The sequence below is a fragment of the Erigeron canadensis genome, chromosome 7 (assembly GCF_010389155.1).
Source record: "Erigeron canadensis isolate Cc75 chromosome 7, C_canadensis_v1, whole genome shotgun sequence".
In the NCBI taxonomy this organism is placed as follows: domain Eukaryota; kingdom Viridiplantae; phylum Streptophyta; class Magnoliopsida; order Asterales; family Asteraceae; genus Erigeron; species Erigeron canadensis.
Window position 1 is genome coordinate 10555492 of NC_057767.1, and position 24331 is coordinate 10579822.

At 29.6% G+C, this 24331-nt stretch overlaps 1 protein-coding gene across 1 annotated transcript; it reads right to left on the reverse strand.

The window, feature by feature from the left end:
• Nucleotides 1-18600: 18600 nt before the first annotated feature.
• LOC122608952 (protein SHI RELATED SEQUENCE 5-like) lies at nucleotides 18601-20480 on the reverse strand. Its single transcript, XM_043782018.1, has 2 exons — nucleotides 19625-20480; nucleotides 18601-19041 (listed from the first exon to the last, which is right to left on the reverse strand). The coding sequence occupies exons 1-2, from the start codon at nucleotides 20478-20480 to the stop codon at nucleotides 18677-18679; spliced, it is 1221 nt and encodes a 406-aa protein (XP_043637953.1). The 3' UTR covers nucleotides 18601-18676.
• Nucleotides 20481-24331: the final 3851 nt, after the last annotated feature.

Below are 24331 nucleotides of genomic sequence, written 5' to 3' on the forward strand. Positions count from 1 at the left end.
GACTTTGACGGGTTTTTTCTATTAAAACATAAAAAAAAAAAAAACACAAGAATGAGATGTTTTTATTCGATGTTTTAGTAATTGGTATTTTAGTTACGATCTTATTCATGTCCGTTAGTGTAATTTAACGAGTGGTTTACAAACAGATAGAATGAACATAATGGCTTGTTCGATTTTATTCGTTTGTGTTCGTGAAAAAACGAATGTTACACAAACACAAACGAACAACACTATGAACGAACACAAATGAACAAATTTATAGTTCTAAATGTTAGACTTCAAATTTAAGATTACAAAATATTCATTGGCTAAAAGTTTTATGCAACATTCTTACTTATTATACGTAATGATGTACCCCTCCGAATGGCTATACGAAGGCAATTCCTAACGAAGCCTCCACAAGAAGCGCTCATGCCCGAAGGATTAAAGGTTAAAAATGAACCCAAACCCTTTCTAAAGATACTTATATATGCGGTTATTAATGGGATATGTATTCGAGGCAACTAAATCGGATGATAAATAACTTATATATGTTGAGATCCTGGCTAAGGTTAAGACCCTAGCTTTCCCCACAAGTTAAACCTCTTTTATAAAAGGAGAGGTCATCCTCCTCACGACCTCATTAGGCATGATTCCAATTGGCCAAACAATACACATACAACTCCTATTGAGTCAAACTTCTTTCGGAAAATCGTCAATAAACCTTAAATAAAAACTTTTCCGACCTAACATCCATATTACACTTACGCGGTTTGGTGTACAACCAATACAATTAGACAACATTTATCTAATCAGAAAAGAGGTTTATATCTTCTCAATTCCAAAAAACAAGGTAAAGTTTTAATTTTGAGTCCAATATCACACGATCACATGCTTTTAACATAATATATGTAAATTTTTTCTTAAAATATAGATTACTGGGTATTAATAATTGAGAAATGCTAAACATACAAACAAATTACAAACAAAAAACTACAAACTGAGTTGTCAAGTGTCGTGGACCAATTAAAATAAAGTCTATTTTTTCTTTCATGCTTCCCCTCTGAATTTTATTGGTGACACCTAGATTTGTTAAGTTTTATTTGTAATCTACTTGTAACTTTTAGTTATATGTGCATTAGTATATATAAGTATAAGTGAATATAAGGTTATCCAACACATAAACTTAGATGTAAAACCCTCATATACTAGTTTTTTAATATTTTTTGTTTAATAATTATATGTTTGAGCCCTCATGTTTTTTTATCGATTAAAAAATTAATATGTAAGTGTTTCAAACATTAAATCAAGTGTCGAATAAACTCAAGACGGTATGAGACCCTGTGGAAAACGTCGTAGGTAGTTACTTTACCTTTTCTTTACTTTTATCTCGTCATGTGCCTTACTTTAATTCCAAAAGAAACCGATCGAGTTATATCCGTAAGAATCTATGTTTCCATCCTGAAGATCATTGTACTCACAACGAATTTAAACCAAAGAAATTAAAGTTTTAAATTTCTTCTTAATTTAAATTTTCATTTAAATTTAAAACATGGAAACATATATGGAAAAACGGAAAATATGATCAAATTATAGATTGATTGGAGAAAATACGTACTCCTTAATTTTTATTTTTTTTTCTAAGGAAAACATGGAAAACAGAATATGCGATCAAATTATAGTTTTCAGAAAATGTTTTTCGAGAAAACAAAATACAATGTTTTCCATTTTCTATAGGAATTTATAAAACACTTTTTTATTGTTTTTCACTATTCATTTTTCATTTTTTAAAATTTGAAAATCACAAATAATATAAACTCTCCCCCTATCCCCCGTCTCTGCCCCCCCCCCCCCCCCAGTCACTCTTCGCCCCCACCTCGTGTCCAACCTCACACTTAACCAAGTATATTTGAAAATGTTTTTTAAAATGAAAATTAAAATATCATTTTCTAGTTTGAATGCGTTTATAAATTTTCATTTGTTTTCTATAGATGAAAAACTTCTTTTATCTTTTAGAAAATTAAAAAATATTTTACACAATTAAATGCGCCTTAAAGTTTTAAAATTTCTTAAGCACCAATCCATCTATTAAGTTATAATAATTGTACTTGAATATTTTTTCTTTTAAGCGTCTTCTTCTATGCTTCCATATTTTTCAATTTCTATGCTTCCATATTTTTCAATAATGCAGTAAATATCATATTTTTGCAATATCTATATCCATATCTATCTATATTACATAATAAAAAGAATAGTCTCAATGTTGAAAGTTACATGGAAGAAATGTCCAAACTACCCTCCACACAAAAAACTCTTCACTTTTCATTCGCAATCATTCACACACACGCAACTCTTTATATATATATATATATATAGCTTTTTTTCATTTGCATTCTGTTAATGGTATCCGCTGCAACGTGCTGGTACCATGCTAGTATTACATAATAAAAAAAATACCCCCTGTTGAAAGTTACACAGGGGGATTTGTCCAAAATACCCTTCTCACAAGAAAAATGAAAAATCTCTCCCTTTCATTTACACACACGTAACTTTCATTCATTCTCTCTCTCTTTTTTTCATTTGCACCCTGTTAATAGTATCCGCTGTAACACACGGGTACTATGCTAGTTAGAATTCGATATAAATTAAAAATCTATTGCGTATCATTAGAACTTCCTCTTGTTATACATCTTGTTATTGAAACATTTTTGTAAAAATCTCGTGAATTGCTAACCAATGCTTTTTACAGATGTTACTAATTTATATTTTCACATATACAATGAGTTGGTTGGAATGTTTTTAAATTGCGTCAAAACTTACTAACTTTTATTTTCAAGAACACAATTGATTGGAAATGTTAATTTTAAAATACGTCAAAAATACACTGATTTATATTTTCACGAATACAAAAATTTGCCAAATATATGATTCTAAAATATGTCAAAAAAAAAGAAGCTAACTTATAGTTTTCACTATGAATACAATGATTTGGTTTCCATAATTAACCAGAATGTTAAGAATAGCTCGGACATTATTTTTGTCAATAAGATTTGAAGTATTTATTTATTATTACTTTACTTATGATATATATTATAATAATTAAAAAGGATATATTTTGAAAATCATAATTTACACTTTTTGGTTTTCACCACTAATTTACGCTTTTCATTTCATCACTAATATTTATTTAAAAGAGCTAGATATATAAATAAACTAGTGTACAGACGGGTGGTCTCAAAATATATTAATCAAAGTTAAGAAATTAAAATTCAATTGTATTAAATAGATACCAAATAAAATTAAAATAGTCACTCCATTGGTCAAAATACTCTAAAAGTTTTCAGCTTATTCACCATTGATCAAGCTATGTATGGTCGTGCCCTCCAAATAGTAAAAAAACCATTCAAAAGACATGTCTCATAAAAATTTTGTTTCACTGCATTTTGAATTTTTATAGCTAAGATAAATTATATAACGTTGCCCAACTAAACCCATATTTACCATATTAAAAAAAAAAAACAGAATATAATTATATGAGTATAGTCAAACAGTGGTCTCAACAACTCATCGTTACAAAGAAGTTTGGAGACAAACCCTGTTACATTTAGGCACATCTATATCTGTAAAGTTTGATAATTAATAAATCATCTACAAAGTGACCAAAGTACGTATATGCATCAACTAACATATAAATCTGTTCTAAATAGAAGTTCATACCTTGCTATTAAGGTGACTGACTTATAGTGCATTTTTAAAATAAGTATAACTATTAGATGTCTTAATAAAAACACGTTGTCTTTTATCAATGCTTTGGCTGTATGATATATGCTATCTCGTAAGTTAATAAAGCATGCACATGAGGCGTAAAAAAATATATAAAGGTCTAAATATGGACTAAACATGTGATATATTTCTATAACAAACAATCAGTTTTATATTGTTACTTCAATAATATATATATATATATATATATATTAAAAAAAAATGAACACAATATGTCATTATTAAGATTAAATTCTGCAGACATATAGCCTTAAGAATGAGATTGCTCTAAGACTAAACATGTGATATATTTATATTTATCTATGACAAATAAGCAGTTTTATATTGCTACTTCAATAAAACATGAACACAATCATGTCATTATTAAGATTAAATTCTGCAGACATATAACCTTAGAATGAGATTGATCTAATTTCGAAACAAAATACGAAAGCTAAAAAAAACATATGAAAAATAATTTCATATAAAGATTGATTATAGTTTACCCTTTTTTTTCCAACTTTAGTTATATTTTAAAATTATACAATATATAAGTTGAAAAAATATATACCGATTCATCAACAAAGACCATCTCAAACGTTTTGATTTTCTTTGAGTTATTCCACTCCGAAACAGTCCATACATGCAAAACACGGAGTCTTAGATGATGATTAACATGTGTTGGCTTAAAATTTTCAAGATGAACTAATGTGGTCTTATTTTTTGTTATTGAAGAAGCTATAATAAATTTATAATGGACAACAAACTAAATTAAAAGATATAATAATAACAATAACATAAGAATTAAACGTTAAATCATAATAATTATAATGATTAATAAGAAGAAATTATATAAATTAAAAGAACTTTGAAAGTTGAACAAAAAGTCGAATGTAACTTGCTAGTCGAACATAGGTAAACCAACTAAACTATATACGAACATATATAGGCAAGATATTATATCATTAATTGAAAAAATCCTACCACATAAGCTTGACAAAAATCCATAACCAACATATAAAGACTGAAGTTTATAATAATGGTTAATATGAATTAAAAAAACCATGGTAGTCGAACAATAGTCGAATAGAACGTAGAAGTAGGTTTTTTTTTTGTGCGATAGTTTTTGTGGCTTATATATATATATATATATATAAAATAATGTTTTAATTAAAAGTAATAAATAATATTAAAAAAAATAGAGGATTAATGAAAAGAAAGTATTAGGGTGGGGGGGGGGGGGGATTATGGGTATCAAGTATACCCCAACCCCCTCTTTTAGTTATATTATAGATTTTGTCTAATCATATAAAATATAAGTATTAATATTGTCATTTAATAAATATGAAATAATTAAATTTGATCTAATAGTTCTAAATCAAAGATGAAATTCATCCAAGAGTTCCTATATTTGTTTATGAATAAATTTAAGACCTTATTATATATATTGATAGATTTGTACTATACAATTACAATTTATTATCTATATTTCATCTTAAAAAATAAAATCAATTAATGCATAATCACCATGTAAAATAGTTAAAGTTAAATTCAACCGTCAAGTGTTTCTTTATTTTTTCTCATAAATTTTGGGATTGACTTTCCATATTGACAAATTTGTGGTTTTCCTTAAATATCGATAACAGCTCCTGAATCTCTAGTGGGTTGAGGTGTTGTGCTGAGATGATCCATTGTATGATTTAGTATTAACTAAAAGTCGACAATTATATATATATATATATATATGGTAAAGTTATTTTCAGAACCATTTTTTTTGAGAATTTTTCAAATCAAGCCCAACCGATTATTGTTCTTTACACGAAAATTGTTTTTTGATTTTTTCTGAATAACTTATGTGTAATTTTGAAGTTTATAATTGTATGGAGCATGGATTATCATCCGTTATACAATTATGTGGAGATTTGAATTCTTAATCACATGTGCACGAATATTGCTATAATCACATGTATGCAAGTCGATCACATGTAATCATAGCAATATTCGTGCACATGTGATCAAGAATCCAAATCTCCACATAATTGTATAACGGATGATAATCCATGCCTCCACACAATTATAAACTTCAAAATTACACATAAGTTATTCAGAAAAAAAATCAAAAAACAATTTTCATGTAAAGAATAATCATCGGTTGGGCTTGATTTGAAAAGTTCTCAAAGGTTCTCGAAAAAAAAAATTTCTCAAAATAACTTTTCACGTATATATTAATAGAATATTTTAGTTAAAGCAAGATTTACGTCTAATTTGAAGTTTCTAATGAATAAAAAGTTAAAAGCTAGATGGATTCAATAGGATCATACAAAAAATATTTTACAGTTTTTTCAAAAAGTAAATTCTAGCTGATGCTTAATCTAAATATACCAATTTCCCTAACCCATATACAGCTCGACAAGGCTTATGAGGAGCACGACGGATAACAAGCCCAAACATACAGGCTCAAGCAATTTTTTCCATTTTTAACAAATACATGCAAGATTATCCACTGAATATTTTTTATGAGACCCAGTTTGTTAATATAGATAAATATATTAGTGAATCATGGATGTTTATATGGAGATACAATTTCCAATATTATTATTTACTTGGAACCTACTCCAAGCCTGTATATGTGTATATATATATCTCCTACAATGATAACGAAGAATAATTCTCTTCTCCTCATCTCTCTTGTTATTCTCTCATTATTAGTTTTATAACACGTTATTAGCATGTTATAAACCCTAATAAATATATTCATCGGCAGACTTCTCTTGGAACAAGAGATTAGATCAATTCGTAACGTCCAAAAGCCATTAAAAAAAATATTGAGTGGACTCAGATTTTTATGTTAGCTATTAAAATTACGACAGAAGTGAAACAAACATCAAAGGTACCAATTCATATTCATAATTAGTTCCTTACATAAATTTAATATATTTTACTTGAAACTAATATATATATATGTTTGTAATATTATATTATATTATAATTTATGATTATGTTTTTATTAATATTTGTTATAGTCATCGAATGAAACAAGTTTTTTCTTTTAAATTATGATGGTCTGAATTTGCTACTAATGGTACTTGAACTTGGTTATGGCCTTGTTTATCTCAACAAGTAGTTTGATTTGGGTGACTCTCATTCCTAAAAATAAAATATATGTTTTTGTTCATGATTCTATAATTTGTGCTATACATATGTATATTTAAATGATTTCTCAGAATTGACCGCTAACGGTAGCTAAACTTGATTACGATCATATTTAGCTCGACAAATGGTTCGATTTGGATAAGTATATTTGAAGTACAATTTAATTGATGACATGGATATATGAAAAAGCTAATACATATGCTTTTATACTTCTATTATTTGTGTTATACACATAGATCTTTAATAATGATGGTCTGCATTGACTATCAACAATAACGAAACTTGATTATAGTCATGTTTAGACTGCCAAAATAACTGAACTTGATTATTATCATGTTTACTCTAATCAATGGTTAGATCTGGATGACTTGACTTGTCTTGTCTGTCTTCTATGTACACAATGAACTCTTCCTCTATTCATTATTGCACTATGTGTATTATTGTGAAACTGAATTCTTGATATATATCCATACGTGCTATTAAACATGATGTAAAAATAAAAAGATGTAAAACCATATGTTTGTTACTCTCTTGGTAATTTTTGAAAAAAGTGGTACAACTAAATATAAGTTTGGTTTAACACACGGTATTGAATGTTAATTAGTAGTTTGTGGATGTTTGAAGAAAGATGGCATAAATTTAATGCTACGTAAAATTTTAGAGTGGTCATTATCAAGTCTTGTACTAAAAAATAAAAATAAAATAAAATAATATATATATATATATATATGTATTTGCTAGATTTGTCATCAAGGGTTAAATGGTAAAGTTATGTGATAGAAAGGTTTTAAAGTATTCTTACTCACATTATCAAGAGATATGTGATACATAAATTTATTTGTATCATGTCATGCATGATTAATGAATTAGATATTATGTTCACGATCACGTTAGATTTATTGCTTTATCATGTTATTGCTTTTATTTATTTGTTAAAAGTATTTGGATTGTTACCAAAGAAGATATAATGTGCTCCATGAACACAAATTATTATTTGTATAATAACGTACATCGAGTAAAGAAAATAATAATATCTACTACAAGTCTACAACTAGACATAACAAAGTAAAAACAAAACAAATTCGGTGAACTCGTTTATCTCGATGGTTTAGTTAAGTCGCTTGCCCAATGGGCCGATTTGCTTAAAATTCATCTTGGCATCAGATATGTTGTTTGAATTTATTTTTATTTTTAGAATATACATACTATTTCACATATATAGTAGGAAGGTGCAAAAATTTAACTATGGTTATCTATATATGGAATTCTTATTTTTTAGATCATTCACGAGATTTGTGTGATTATATAACTATGATTATATTTGATGATATTATAAAACGCATCATATTTGTATGATTATTTTAATTTGGTGCCTCTATTTTCATATATGATATTTGATGATAGTGAAACCATATGTGGTTTTAATATTTTAATTTTGTGAATGAGAATGTGTCTACTATGTAACTTAGTCTTAACTAAGACTAATGATTCCTAACGAGTAATATCGTAAAAGGCAATTGATTTTCATTGTGAATATGAACGTCCAATGATATATATAATTACGGTCAAGCAAAGTAACATGCTTTATTGAAAACAACATATAATTATGCTCAATTCTTTGAAGAGAATGTGATATTTTAGTGATTGACGTAATGAGCATGGACTAGACATGCTTTATTTATGTTGAGATATTTGGTGCAATTAGAATTATATGCTCACTTTATAAGGCTATAAGCTAATGTCATATTATACTTAGAATTATTTGAAGACTCTTGGGGAGATTGTAATGTGATCGAATCATGAGATTATAATGTTCGCCGCATAATCTATCTATCTTATTGTGAAATATTTTGGAAGTGGTCATGCTAGTATGAGAAAGTTTAGAATCTTATCATTGTTAAACAAATGAAGTTAAAATATCTTGTTTTGGATTTTATTTAAGGAAACGATGAAAAACCACATATTTTTTTCAAAAAGCTTGTTAATTCTAAAATTTAGATTAGCGAATAAGCATCACTTGGCTTGTGATATAATGATCCGTGGATAGAACATGTGGTATTTTTACAGCCGTAAAGGTTTTAAACCCGTTCAAAATTAACGTGGATAGAACATGTGGTATAATTGATCCTTGGTTGTAGCTAATAACGAGCTTTTATTGAAATATAATTAAACCCGTTCAAAATTAACGTGAAAGATTCCAATGTGAATGTGGTTGAGATGCATTTTATGGTGCTCGTTGTAAATTATGACATGTACAAAACAAAAGATTGTGAATCATGGCATATACATGTAACTTATTTATCATGTTATTTGAGACATCATTAATTGCTTGACGGTATATATGTGCTCCACAAATATCGCAACTTCACTAGTATAAAATAATATTTTATTGTTTAAGTGTGTTATATGTTAATGCGATATTACATTGGATGATGTGAAAGTTTTGAAAGTGCTTAGATAAATTTGTTTGGAGAAATAGAAATTTAAAACAATGATGCACTAGTATCTCTCGTATTATATGCCTAGTTATCTAATATGATGTCAAGTGAAACTGAATCACATGTGATCATAAACTAGAGGTTTATGAATCAAGATTATATGATTGATTGGCATGACCGGATGGACCGTTCCGGATCAATGATTGATGCGAAATGTATAGAAGAGTCAAGAGATTCTTAAAGTGATTCTATGAATTGAGATCATCTGCTCTATAAGAAACTATATGTCAAGAACGATAAGGATTGAATCCTTTTATTTTGATGGAACATATGCAAAGGAGATGCAAATATACTATACATCGTCCAAAAGACCATTTAGTGTTTTAAATCGATGCATCGTCTAAATGGGTTATTAAAGTCGCAACATGAAGTTTGCGTAATTGATTGCTCATCTTATAAGATTGGAAGCATGTTCCATATTTGGCTATTAATAGCAATAATAATTAATTTTACAAAGATTATTTGAGAACAAGATGAATGACTTTTATTTTTTGGGGCCATGTTATTAATTAACATGCAATAATTTGAATTTGTATCATGCTAAGTGATTATCATGTTTCCTCCCCATTGAAATTGGTTTATGTTCAAAAACCACAAATGTCTCATAAGAGTTTTAATTTGTTGTGCAATATATGATTAAGTTGCTCAACCGCAATGCACAAAGATGATACTTTAAAGAATGTTAGAAATAATGTTGGGAAAATAGCCGTGCCTTGGAAGTGTATAGGCTCGTGTTCTGATTCAGTTCGAAAATGTCTGATTAACAAGACACTAGTATGGCTATTTTGGGTATGAGTTAAACATGAAAGATGAGTACGTAGTAAATAAAACCATCATAGAGATATTTGTTGATGGCTTATGTTTCTCATTAATATGATTTAGTTTTTCCAACATTAGGGGGAGATATTCCCAACATTAAGAAAAGATGGAAAGCAGCTGAAATAAGTAAGAAATGAATTATCAAAAATCCTCACACCATCAATATCAACTTAAAGTTTGTGAGGTAATTCATTTACAACATTTAGTAATTGCCAGAAAGAGATTGTGATGAAATCACATATATCAGTTGATAATGCTCCGATTGGTAATGAGTCTACGCACATTTGAAAGTGGTAGTAAAGTCGATTCCAAATAAAAAGCCTCAAAAAAAGAGCATTAAATTAAGATGGTCAAAGTCGAGGTATAAAGACCCCATTAGAGATTGATGATGAGAAACTAGACATGAAGGTTTTTGAGAAACCCCGGGTACCTAGAAATAATGAGATCTCAATAAATTGTGAAATGTCTAGAGAATTGTGGAATCGATAATAGATAAAAACAACATCGACACTGATTGAATATGATGGCGCTAAGAGTATGTATAATGGTGAGGATCTTGAAAGCATTCATGCATAAGTAATAAGATATGAATGATTGGCCAAAGATGAAAAGACGCTAGTATTTTAGGACATGAAGTCCAAGCACTTGCAAGTGCGTAAATTATATGATGATGATCTGTGTATGGATATTAAATGAGAAAATTGAAAATATGGCACATAGATTGTTGAACAGATCTTGTATTGATTATGGATAAGAAATGTCATATGGTGGAAGCAACTATTGATCTATAGAAAGTCTGGCAAAATAAGATATTTAATTTGCGTCTAAAGAATACTAACATAGCTCATTTGGTTTTAAGATTTAATGAGAGATATCAAAAGCATGAAACATGTTTTGTGATTTGAAAAGCTTAAAAGCCTATGTGAAATTGGAATGTGATAGAATCGCCTTAGTGCGTATTTATTGAAATGTGCCATAAAAATCACTATGATTGCTCATGAAACTCTATAAAGAAATTTGGACTATATGATATGAGTTTCAATGGAACTCCGTGAGAGTGTACAATACAAATTGAATTATTAGAAATGAATGTAAAATAAAAGACAAAGATTGTCTTGAATTACGAATTAACTATGTTAAGGACAATATCATTGAGCATCATAATAGCTAAAAGACGAAGCCATACTTTTTGTGAACGAGTGACGCTCATGGCTATGAGGTCACATGATGGTGAAGGAACCCCTCGATTTTCAAAGACAATGATCACAATATTGGTTCAGAAGTGTCGCTAAAGCATTGATAGTTATCGATTGCTCATCATGCATTTGAAGTTGTTTATAGAGCTTAACTTATGAAGTACGGGTATGTACTTAAATGAAACGTTTGATGCATGTTGAAATCTTAAATTGGATATGTGAGCCATATATGGAGAAATCAACATATAGCAAATTGGTTCATAAGAAAATCAAATTGATTTATCGAGACACTTATTATGATAACCTGAGACTTTGGTCGGTGATATTGATTTGTGTTAGCCAATGGATTTAACTAATGTGATCATGAGGGGAGAATATGTGCATTGCACTCTTTTTCCCTTAGCCATGTTTTTGTCCCAATGGGTTTTTCTAGTAAGGTTTTTAACGAGGCAATATCCCCGAGCGTATCAAATGAGTTATGTACTCTTTTTCCTTCATTAGATTTTTTTTTGTCCCATTGGGTTTTTATCTAATAAGGTTTTAACGAGGCATAATCTTTGTAAAGGACATCCAAAAGGGAATGTTATACATGTTTGTGGATCTTGCAGTATTTCTTCAAGTAAAAACGCTCCAACAATTTTGTATAAAGGTGATGTAGCTTGTATTATTCAACTTAAAGAATGGTACATCAAAGAAGAATACAGATTTGCATATTTGTTATTAAGGCACTTCGAGCCTTATCATTCAAGAAGTTAGTTCAAGATATTGGATTGCATCAACTTAAAGATCTGAAGTGATATTGTCATCAGGGGGAGCCACAATATGCGTTGCACTCTTTTTCCCTTGACAATGGTTTTGTCCCACTGGGTTTTTTCTGACAAGGTTTTTAATGAGGCAACAACTCTAAGCGTATTGTACAATTAACATCTAAGGGGGAGTATTATAGATAAATATATTAATGAATCATGGATGTTTATAGGGAGATACAATTTTCAATATTAATATCTACTTGGAGCCTGCTCCAAGCCTGTATATGTGTATATATATCTCTCCTACAATGATAATGAAGAATAATTTTCTTTTCTTCATCTCTCTTCTTATTATATCATTATTAGTTTTACAACAAATCCATAGTTAATTGATCAATTTCTCCTTTCTCTAAATAAAGCTCATTTTTCTACTTGTACCCCACCCCCACCCCCGGGGTTCCTGATTGAGTGGTGGTCAAACAGTCAAACCCTCAAGAGTCAAGCCCAATACTCGTCTAATTTATCGTTGCTCAAAACCGAAGAGCTAAAAATAAGTCTAAAATCTACGTTCATGATAAAATCAGGGCGCGTTTGGTTCACAGAATGTTTTGGGAAGGAATGGAACCTTTCAAAGGAATTAGAATTTGAAGGAATGGAATTTGACGGAATGTTTTTGATTTTTTGAAAATTCAAGTGATGGAAGGAATGAAATTCCTTCCTCCATCCCCAAGGAATGGAGATTCCATCAAATGATGGAATGTTTACATTCCTATAGAATGAGATTCCCTCTTCTTTGTGCAACCAAACGCACTAAGGAATGGAAATCAATTCCAATTACATCAAATTCCATCAAATTCTGTGAACCAAACGCGACCCTAGTGTTTAACATTAAAAAAAAAAGAAATAGTATTCATTTCACTTAAAATATTTTGATCAATAACTTTGTGAACATTAGAATTTTAAAGTTATTTGAACTATCATTTTCGCTCCATGTATGAATATATATTATAGAAATAGAAATATTGAGGGAAACCATATATGTGAAAATATAAAAGTATTCTTGTTAATTTAATTAGATAGTTACTCATGTGAAAGGGCAAAAGGAATATGTTTTGTTAGACTATGCAATTTTTCATAAACTGATGATCGATGGGTTCGTGTGTTGACTATTCATTTTCTCTGACAGGCCTTAACATTATTCACACGAGGTAAAAACTACAATACTTTCAATAAAACATATAGTAAATGGGCTCTACTTTGGAGCCCACCACGTATTGTTTTTGGCTTAAAATTTATTCATCTCAGCTTTTCAAAAAATAATGGTCCAAAGTTTTGAAACAAGATGTAACCTGCTTGTGACCCAAAAATTTGATAACCAAGTTTATAAATCTTTGGTACTGATATTAATTTGTTTTTTGAGATCAATAGCCGTAATAGGAAGTCTAATTTATTTAGTTTGACCTTTATCTATATTATATTTAATTAGTGTGGACAAAATTAAATATAAAAGTTAATACTTACCACAATTTTTAAGTGTAGATTCATTTCTATACCTTTTTAAATTTTCATAAGCGTAACAAATTTTTTAATTTATTCACGCTAACCAAAAGTGTGAACAAATGTAACATTAAATGTAGTGTCCGGTTTAACTTTTTACGCATATACAAGTTGGTTCTCCTTGAATTATAAGTTAATAACCTTTAAATGAATAATCTTAAACGCAAAATACAAAATAATGAAAGTATCAATTTTGTGTTTTATATAAAATTAACATGTTCGATTCAAGTGGCAGAGCAAATGGAAGCTAAGGTTGGTCACCCGCCCACAATGTCCATAAAATTCTATATTTTTAGAATTTTTTATTTGTATTAGTTTAGTCTAAAGTTTATTAGTCACCAACAAAAAATAAATTCATGTTAAGTCCCTTAACTAAACATAAAATCCTGGTTACTTCGATGCCTTTTCAAAAGCCAAGCACATGCTTCAACAATAAGCGAATCGCTAAAAAAGGTGTTCATATGTATAGCAACATAAAAAGTAGTAAAAGAAAGAATCAAGATTTCCTGATATATAGTAACTAGTAATGAAATTCTTTCTACAAACTTAGTTCTATCACAATACATGGTTTCCAAAAATAAATACTCTGACATGCGCCCATAAATTATAAATATAATATATGGAAAGATTTGGGAAAGAAATATTTAAAGAAAAACCTACTACAGTTACTACAAATGTATTTGGTGGTCAGAAAACATGTTCAACCTTAAAGAGTGTAATGTCTAGATCAAAGCAAGGTACTTGGTTTGGATCAGAACTTTCATCAACTCAAGTAACCTTTGTTTAACCATTACTCTTACACACATAGAGGCCAAATTTAGGACCCCCTACACTTTGTAGCCCATACCACAACCTACTAATGTATAACTGTGTTCATTCAATTCTTTAAAAGGACCTTAACCAAAAGTACAAATCTTTATGGATAGTGTACAAGTTGTTATGCATGTAGATGTCTTACTATTTATGTGAACATAATTAATTAGTTTTGTGTAAGAGCCAACTTCTTACATTCCTTCTCCAAAGTTGGTTACATCTTAATGCATATGGTACTGGTTACTATCAAAAGGGATATATAGGTGCCATGCTTATAGGACACAAACTCAAATACAAATTTCTTTTATTGAGGGGTTTTCGGGATTGTATTTTAATGGACACATAATTTGATTATTCTGTTTATGTTTATACACTACAATTCTACAAATAATTGCGTTCATACACTACAAATAATTTGGAAAAAAGAGTGTTTGGCAAAATAAAATAAAGTTATACACTATAAGGTAAAATTTGATTATGTGAGATTTTTTTTCTAGAAACTAAAGATATGTTTTTCTCAAAACCAACCCTGTTTTGAAAATAAGAAACTGCTTTGAAAACGTAATCTTAAACATTAAGTTATATCTATACTTAGTAATAATAACTAGATTTTATACCCGTGTCCAACACTGTACACGAGATTTACGATATTAACAATATTAGATCTTCATACAATTAAATCATAAAAGTTTCAATTTAAAAAAAACACGGTTTTAAGTGTTATATTTTGCAAGTTGTAGTATAATAATCATAGGTTACTCACTGTCATTATTAGCCTAGACATATTGATGGAATTGTTTGTCGTAGTCATTCCACAAGACACATGTTATATATAATAATTTCTCCATTATAATATATTTTGAAACAGATGTACTCATAATGTGATATTATTAGGAAAAATAATTAAGAATTAAAATATAAACATATTTGTGATCCCGAACTTGACATTCAAGTATATGTATTTAATCATGATACGCGTTCATAACACGCATATGTTTATTTTCAATCACTTGTTCTATGATAATATGATAACAATTAGGATTATTTTTATATCCTTTGATAACAATTAGGACTCTTCTAATATTTGTTAATAAGTCATTAGGTTTTTAAATAATTTTTTTTATAAAATATTTCACATGTTAAATTTTTTTTATTTAATTAAATGATTGTAATTTTAAAAAATTCTCTCAAGTTGATGGCTAAAAATTAATATAAATTAAGTATTCAGGGCTAAAAAATGTAAATTATTGATGGAAAACAAAAAAGTGTAAATTAATGAGACTTTTTCTACAAATTAATATAGATATTAATATAATAATATATTTGGATAATGATTATTAGGATTTTTAATTTGTAGTTTATCTAAATGATGACATCATCAAAAGTCAATTTAATGAAATCGAACGATGTGATTGGTTAATTAGTAATTAGTTCAACTGTCTTATAGTATATATTAAGATAACAATAAATGAATAACATGTGAAGGTATTATTTTGCTTGGATAGAAGTTATTACAAAGAAGATATCTGTATAATTTATTTTAATTAATCTATTAAAGCTATGCATTAGACACTTATAAAGTATGCTATAAAGCTTATACAATTTGATAAATTTATCAAAATGTTTGGCACGAATGTAAGTCCCCGGTATGCATGATGCATAATTGTATTGTCTTTGTTTAATCAATTTAATTTTGAAAACTAGAATTTAAACCTATAAATTTATGCATATGTCACACGCATGGTGAGTTTGGAAACCAACTATAGTAATTCCACGATTCAACCCTCTAAAATGACCAAATCTCCGCAATAACTTTTTAACTAACGTCTCTAGCTAATCAATATGAAGGTTTTTTTTTACATAATTACACATGGATAAAATTTTAGAAAAAATAATTATCAACTTTATAGTACACTTTATTTGGTTTATTAAAGGGCATCTAAGCCCTACAAATCAATATTAGGGTATCACGGGATGGAAGCTCTCTATAGAGAGGTCGTGACTACTTTGGGCCTATTTTGAAGAACATTAGATATATGGATACAGAAATGCGTATGTGTATTTAAAGATTCAATTAAATTAAAATATTATATATATTATACGTACATAATACATAAATGAACATATATTATGAATATGAATATTAATGCATAGACACTCATTACAACTCATAAAATGCATTAACTGGGCTGGAGTTGCATTTATACAACAATTATGTTGTACTAGAAAAACCATCATATTTCTTCCACTTATAAATGTCCTTTTATAACCTATACTTTTTTTTTTAACACCGATATTAGTTATTTATTTATACCCATTATTTGATGTGCTATCATTATTTATACAATTATACATTATGTCATTATGTTATATATATAAGTGTATATATGAAGCCACAAGTGTTGATAATCGAACAAAATCACTAACATAATCACTACATTTTGAAGCTACATATGTAGAGTAATCATAGTGTAATATATATTGGCTTACCGAAAATAGAACATAGAGAATGTGGACAAATTTATAGGGTTCATGTGTGCCCTCTATAAGCCAGACCAATCATACTTCATGTAAAATCTTGATCTGTTCAACAAAATATACCTCAAAACCCTATATATCTCTATCTCTATATGTATGGCCAATATATGCTATAGATAAATAGAAATTTTGGGTGATGAGTACTATAGTGTTAGCTTATCTTGAGTGGTCTATCTTTATCTTTGAAATTTTTATAAAATAGAGTATTAGCCTTAATATGCTAATAAGTTGTTTGGATGAGAAAAGAGCTTATTAATTATGAGCTTTATCGTTCTTAATAAGCTAAGTCTCTTCAATAAACCATGCCCAACACCTCCTATAACACTTAAAACGATTCTTATTATTATATCAAAATAAACAATCCTAATCTCATTATGGTTAGAAAATAAATGTACGTTTAGTGATTGTATACAAATAAGGATATTTTAGTCTTTTCATTATCTTCAACAAATGAATATATATACATCTATTGTATTTGTAAAAATTTCAATCACGTATGCTAATTGACAAATCTATTCCTAACGTACGTAATTCGATCTTACTCAACCTTAATTCTCAACCAACTTTCAAAACACACACAAACACAAAAACCTCCATTAAAACACCAAATCAAACTTAAGTATCATATATAGATATATATATTTCTTTACACATATTTCTATATAAAAACCCTCCGCTATAAAAAAAACATAACTAATTAAGTCAAAAGATATTTCCATTACAAAAGATACATGACAAATGTAGACCAAAGAGTTACATTTTCCATCTTATTATGCTTTATAAAAGTCATTTTGATTAATAAAAAATCAATAACTTAACTTGAAGACCATCCATAACTAAAGAAAGAAAAATTGAACTTTAGAAGAGAAAAGAAGTAAAGAGGCACCCTGAAAAAACCTTTGTGTCATTATAACCCGGCATATTAACGGGTGAAGAAGCAAAAAAGCTACCTCGAGCTCAAAAACCAAGCAGAAAGTAATTACAGTATCATCATAATATAATACAAATTTATTAGTATTCAAGCAAAATACTCATACACTCAATGTCTTAATGACATTTTATTCTTTGTGCACAAATCCAAATGTAGCACAGTACCATGAAAACCAAATTCATTCTTCACCCAATATACCATTTTCTTTTGACCTTTTAGGTACAAAAGAAATAGTTTTTGTAATATATCATGGAGGGCCTATATAATTCATAACCTCAAAACTGACCTTAAAAAGGATACATATGTGTATCTGTATATATCTCAATCATAATATTACTACAACATTACATTATTATATACTATAACTTTTAAATTTAAATACCAAGATAAATAAGAATAACATTCAATAAAAGGATGAATGAATTAACAAGGTTTTGTTGTAGTAAACTAGTCATAATGGTCATTACAAATTTGTCAAATTTTGCAAACACTTTGTTATTTTGATATATCCTACTAGTTGAATGCTAGCAGCTAATTAACATAACCAATGTGTTATACCAATCAAAATATCAAAGCATGCAAATGCACTACTTCCAAATCTAGAAGTTCCATAATAACAATTAGCAAATTCCTAGCTAATTATTATTTTTTACCATAAGTTGTGATGATGATCATATGTGATCATCTTGGTGGTGGGAAGAATTGCGTACCGGCCATGAAAGCGTTGAGTGGAGTTGGATAAATAGACGGATCAATGGAACCGGTCACGCTAGGATGAGCCACGGTAACCACGTTGGCCATTCCCATTGTGCCCGAGGTTATTAGATTATGTTGTTGTTGTTGTTGATGATGATGAGATCTGCCGCCGCTACTACTACCACCATCCGGACCATGGTCATAAAGAATTCCCTTGAAAAGATGTCCCCCAATGTTAACCGCAGTCTGGTACGCTAGCTGCTCCTCCGCCTCGGCCATTGCACTCACTCTAACACATCGGAAAACCGCTGGAGAACTCACTTCGGCAGGGAAAAGACCCGCTTCAAACCCTAAATTATTTTCAAAATTTTAAAACAAATATTAGCACAAATGCATAGAAGTTATATATGTATCTTTTTTGCCTTGACTATTTGGGTTAGGAGTAATTTATCTACACTTAACTTAGAACACGCAAAATGCTAATATTTAGGGACATTTTCGTGGTTACTCAAGATTTTAAATTCAACATCAATATAGTATTAAATAGAATTAAATTAAATCAGATATCATATCAAACACAGTTGCATACAGTGACACACACTACTACATGTAATCCATACGCCATAGATTTTATCTAGATATAGGGGTTAATTATAAAGATACATATAGGATTTGATTTTTTGTGTATCCATACCTCCCATACAACAGTAGCCCTAAAATTTCAAAGCCTAGATATATAATTAAGTTTTGAATTATGAAGCTAATCTATATATGACTAGAAACATTATGTGTAAGTGTATATATACATCAAACCAAGAATGAATGTTTGTAAGAAAAAATATGACACTATATTTTCTTCTTCAATTCTTTTCTCTCAAAGGCCAATAATATATATATATATAATGTGTCAAGAAGAACAATTCAAGACTTTACCTAAAGTGTTATGATGATGATGATGAGCCACCGGCAAATTCAACGCCGTCACACCACCACCGGTGGAAACCATAAGTTGATGATTATGATGATCTTCTCTCAATCTCTTTGGATTCTGATCAACCCCATCACCACCACCACCACCTCTCATCATCAAACTCAGCTGTTGACTACTACCACCACCACCAGCCGCCGCCATATTATGTTGTTGATTTTGTTGTGCTACCGTCAAAGACTGCTGCAATTGTTGTTGTCTTTCCCGCCTTTTAGCAGCCGGAACCCAAGTACTTTTAACATGTGTTTGACATTGAAAACCTCTACTTTTACAACAAGTCCTACATCTCATATGTTGACAATCTTTCTTTGCTTGGTTTCCACAATCTTGACAATTCACCCCTCCCCCTCCACTTCCACTACCTCCATGTTCACCCCCTATATTTCCATATCCTGAATTACTAGCCCTCATCTCTTTCCAAGTAGTATACAAATTACTATTATTATCACTACTACTATTATTGTTGTTGTTAAGACAAAGCTCTTCAACACCACATGAAGTTGTTCTTTTAGTACTAGAAAGATGATGATCATAATGTTGTTGTTGAGTTGGACTTTGTTGATGACGATGAAGTTGATGGTAATATTGCTGCCATAAGTCAAAGCCTTTGTTGTAGATCTCTTCGTTTTTGAATAGATATAAACTATTTGGAGTGATTATACTATCTTGGTGATGATGATGATCATGGTTGTCTTGATTATTATTATTATTATTATTGTTATCATGTGGGTCATGATTTTCTTGATGTGGGTCTTTTGTGATGGCAAATGTTGATCCACCTAGTGAGAAAAAACCTGACATTTTATTATTCTAGTAGTAGTAGTAGTACCAGATTTTTTGGGAATTAAACAAAAATCCATAGCAAGGAAGAAAGGAAGAAAAAATGAACAAGTTATAAATTGGGTTTTTAAAGTTTTTTTTTTTTTAATTTCTCACTGATCACGGAGATGAATAGGGGTTGTGAGAGTGCCACCTACTCAAAAGATCTAGGGTTTTTAAAACTCTAAATTTTGTGTGTGTGTTATAGATGGTGTTTTGGTCTGTGAGAGAGAAACATGGATAGATTGCTAGATATCTAAACAATTGCAAATTTACTTTTTTAAACAAGTGGACTTGCTTTTGAAAATATCATAGAAAAATCAGAGTATTTCGACGATGATGATGGTATGGTAATGGTAGCAACAATTGTCAATGTCGTGGTGAAGACGACGGGCGATGGTGACAATAATGATACCAACAATGTGTAGTGTAGATAATTAATGTAAAAGAAGACAGTGAAGTTATTTTAGAGTTGAATGGTAGATTTTCTAAATTAGTTTATTAACTTTATTTTTGAGACATCACTTAAAAACGCATGTAGAAGAATAATTAGTTAGTTATATTTTAGTCTTTTTTATTTTACGGGTTAAAAGATGATAGATTTCAAACATTATCACATATCAAGAATTGTCACTATTTCTCATATTTCCAGACCTAATTCAATTAAATAGGATCTTTCATTCACGGTTTTTTTTCCACCAAGAATGTTTTTTAAAACTTTTTTACTCCAAATTTGACATATCTTACTTTCACACAATTCACATGGTTCAACAAGCAATCGATATTTCACAATAACATGTAGATCTATACGATATACGCGAACACATACTTTATAAGCAATGCTTTTATCAAATTCAAAGTGGATTCGGTCACAAAGTAGTAATATGTATTATAAGGGAATACAGAAAATGATAAACTTAGGTTAGTCCCAGATGGTTAAAAGCGATGAGTGTCGGTTGACCGACGCCGTTGTCATATTTGTATCTGTTGATGATGCAATTTGTGTATCGGTTAAGCAACGAGGTTGAGAGTCACAGGTAAGGCTGTCAAGGGGTTCGAGTTCCGGTTTGGGTTGGCGGGTCGAAAATCTTTGACCTTAACTCAACCCACTAAAAACTTCAGGTCGGAAATTTCAACCTTAACCCATGACTTGTCAACTCGAACCCAACCCATCAACCTTAAAAAATTTAAGTTTGCGTGTTGACGGGTTGAGTTTTGATTAGCGGGTTGTCCGGTCAATTTTAGGTCAAACAGGGCATATGGGTTGTGGGTTGATAGATTGGCGGGTTGGTAGGTAGATTTCATGTCAAATGGGTTATAGGTTGGCGGGTTAACGGGTCAAATTAATGGGTCAACCTATTAAAAAAATAATTTAAAAATTAATATAAATTGATGTTATTTTCAGATTGGCGGGTCGACCTTTTAACCCAAAGGATCAAACCGAACCCAACCAGAAACAAGTCAGGTTAAAGCGGTTAACAGGTTGATGGGTCAATATTTCACAACCCTAGCCTGATTTTTCTTTCTTTGCTGGGTTTGGGTTGGGTCGAGATTGACAATCCTACTTTGTAGATGTATCCAAGCGAAATCGTTATTCTAAGGGGTTGTTTTACGAACAAAAGATTGCTTTACGGAAATCTCGTCAATTTGTATTAAGGGGTTGTTTTTCCGTGTTTATTGATTAGGGTGTTTTTCTTTAGTGGTTTCATCTTGAAGGGTCATGAGTCCAAATTTTACCACACATAAGAGTGCCTTGTATGTTATATTCATCAAAGACACGAGAGAATAAATCTTCTAAAGCATTGAAAAGATACGAAATTAGGGTGGACATACCAATTTAAGAATATGTCACCACTTCTTCCTTTAAAAAAATGTACTGCATTATCTTCAATATATTATAAAAGGAAAATGATAAATTCTCTTAACCAATCCTCCTAAAAATCTTCTTAATATATCCACTTTTTAACACATGGAATCCACTAATTCTCTTTCCTAATTTCACCCCTTGATTTTTCACATGTCACAATCCTATAATAAGGAGGATTTTTAGGCTAACAAATTAGAAAGATTGATCATTATCTATTACAAAAATTATGTCTTCTTGTTGATCAGTTAGAAAAAAGAGTTAACCCTTCTTCTTTAATAATTTTATCTAATTACTTTTTGTGAATTATTTTACACTCCAAATTAATTCTTATCTTCAAAGTATATCCACTAACACATTCATATTAATTACATTTAAATCAAGTAACACTTTTTGACTTCTCGACATTGTCGACGCCATTACTACCGGACGCCGCCACCATCAAATTATCGTCGCTATTCGTTATCCCTATTGTTATATTGTACGGGTACCATGTTAGTATTGTAATAACAATTTGTTACTCCTACCAGTATTTAATAAGATAAAATAATTAAAATATAAAACCGTGTCTTGTAGTAATTTGGAAGCATTAAAATCACGCCCTCTGCAACGCCGCCAATAGCCCACTGCAAGCCTCTCCCTTACTTCTGTCACCTAAATTTAATACAACCCCCATCCCATACACACACATACATACATATATATGTATATACGTACATGCTCTCTCTCTGCTGTCTTATCTCTCTTTCTTTCTATAAACTGTATATATATCCATGTGATATGATATCCCAATATATATTTGATTTGCTCTCTACAGTTGTCTGTCAGTTTCAGATAACAACACTCTTCTGCCTTAATCTTGTCCGTTACATTCTAATCACACGTTCATTATTGCGTCCACGTGTCATCCTTTTTATTATTCGTCCTTGCATTGCCACCGGAAAACACGCTCTGCTTTCTTTTTCCTTTTTATATTTTTTAGTTTTTATTGCTTCATAAAACAAACAAGTTCACATCACTACTTTAATTTTCCTTTCAAGATTTGAAATAAAAAAATTAAGAAAAATGATAAATTTTTCTAACTTAATAACTAAATAATCCTCTTTTAACACTTTAAGAAGTTGATATGTAGTATCCATTAATTCTCTTTCCTAATTTTGTCCCTGATTTTTCCACATATAATCATCCAATAATTGAAAAGTTTTTTAGATTATTTAATTAAAAAGATTAAGTACTTGTCAAAATTTAATTCAGTTTTGTATAGTATGTAGTATGTCATTTGTTACGCTCTTAAAAAAAAATAATATATCTGAAACTTGTGATACTATCAATGGTTCGAAGATCAGAAATAACATTTAAAGTGTTCAATACTTATGCCTACACGTTCAAGTTAAATTTCTGAAACCACTAAGAATTAAGATTTGATCATGGGTTTTCAAGTCAATATTCCTTTTGACCCAAAAAAAGTTTCAAACCAAGTGGTTATAATGATATTATATTTAAGGTTGATAAATTATATATTTTTATATTAAAAATCATATTATATTACAATCGATAAATTTTTACAAAAATATATTATTTCTTTTAAGTTAATATTAATTATAATAAACTTTGTTTCTCTGATCTATAAGGTCGATATTTAAAGGTGCTCATCATATCAATCTTATACTCTTGTTACGAAAAACATAAAGTAAAGTTTTTCATATAAACATTGAACTTCATCTTCAAGCACTTGGACACAGTCTTGAAAGTTGAAACTGTCGTAATGTTAATATATAGCTTATTCTTAATTAACCCACAAATTTTAATGGCACGAAATGATCCATATCTTTTCGATTGATATTGAGATAATCATAATAGCTTATTCTAAAAAAATGTAATACTAGGTACGTATTACTCGAAAATAGTTCATGTGCACCTAAAGCACTTATATATGTTTTATTCCCTTCTTTGGAACGATATAACATAA

Bases quoted from the DNA above. Each gene is read 5' to 3' on its own strand.
- LOC122608952 (XM_043782018.1), bottom strand. From the start codon at position 20,480: ATGTCAGGTTTTTTCTCACTAGGTGGATCAACATTTGCCATCACAAAA. The intron at 19,042-19,624 runs GTAAAGTCTTGA...AAAATAATTTAG, and splicing joins TCATCATCATAACACTTTAG to GGTTTGAAGCGGGTCTTTTC.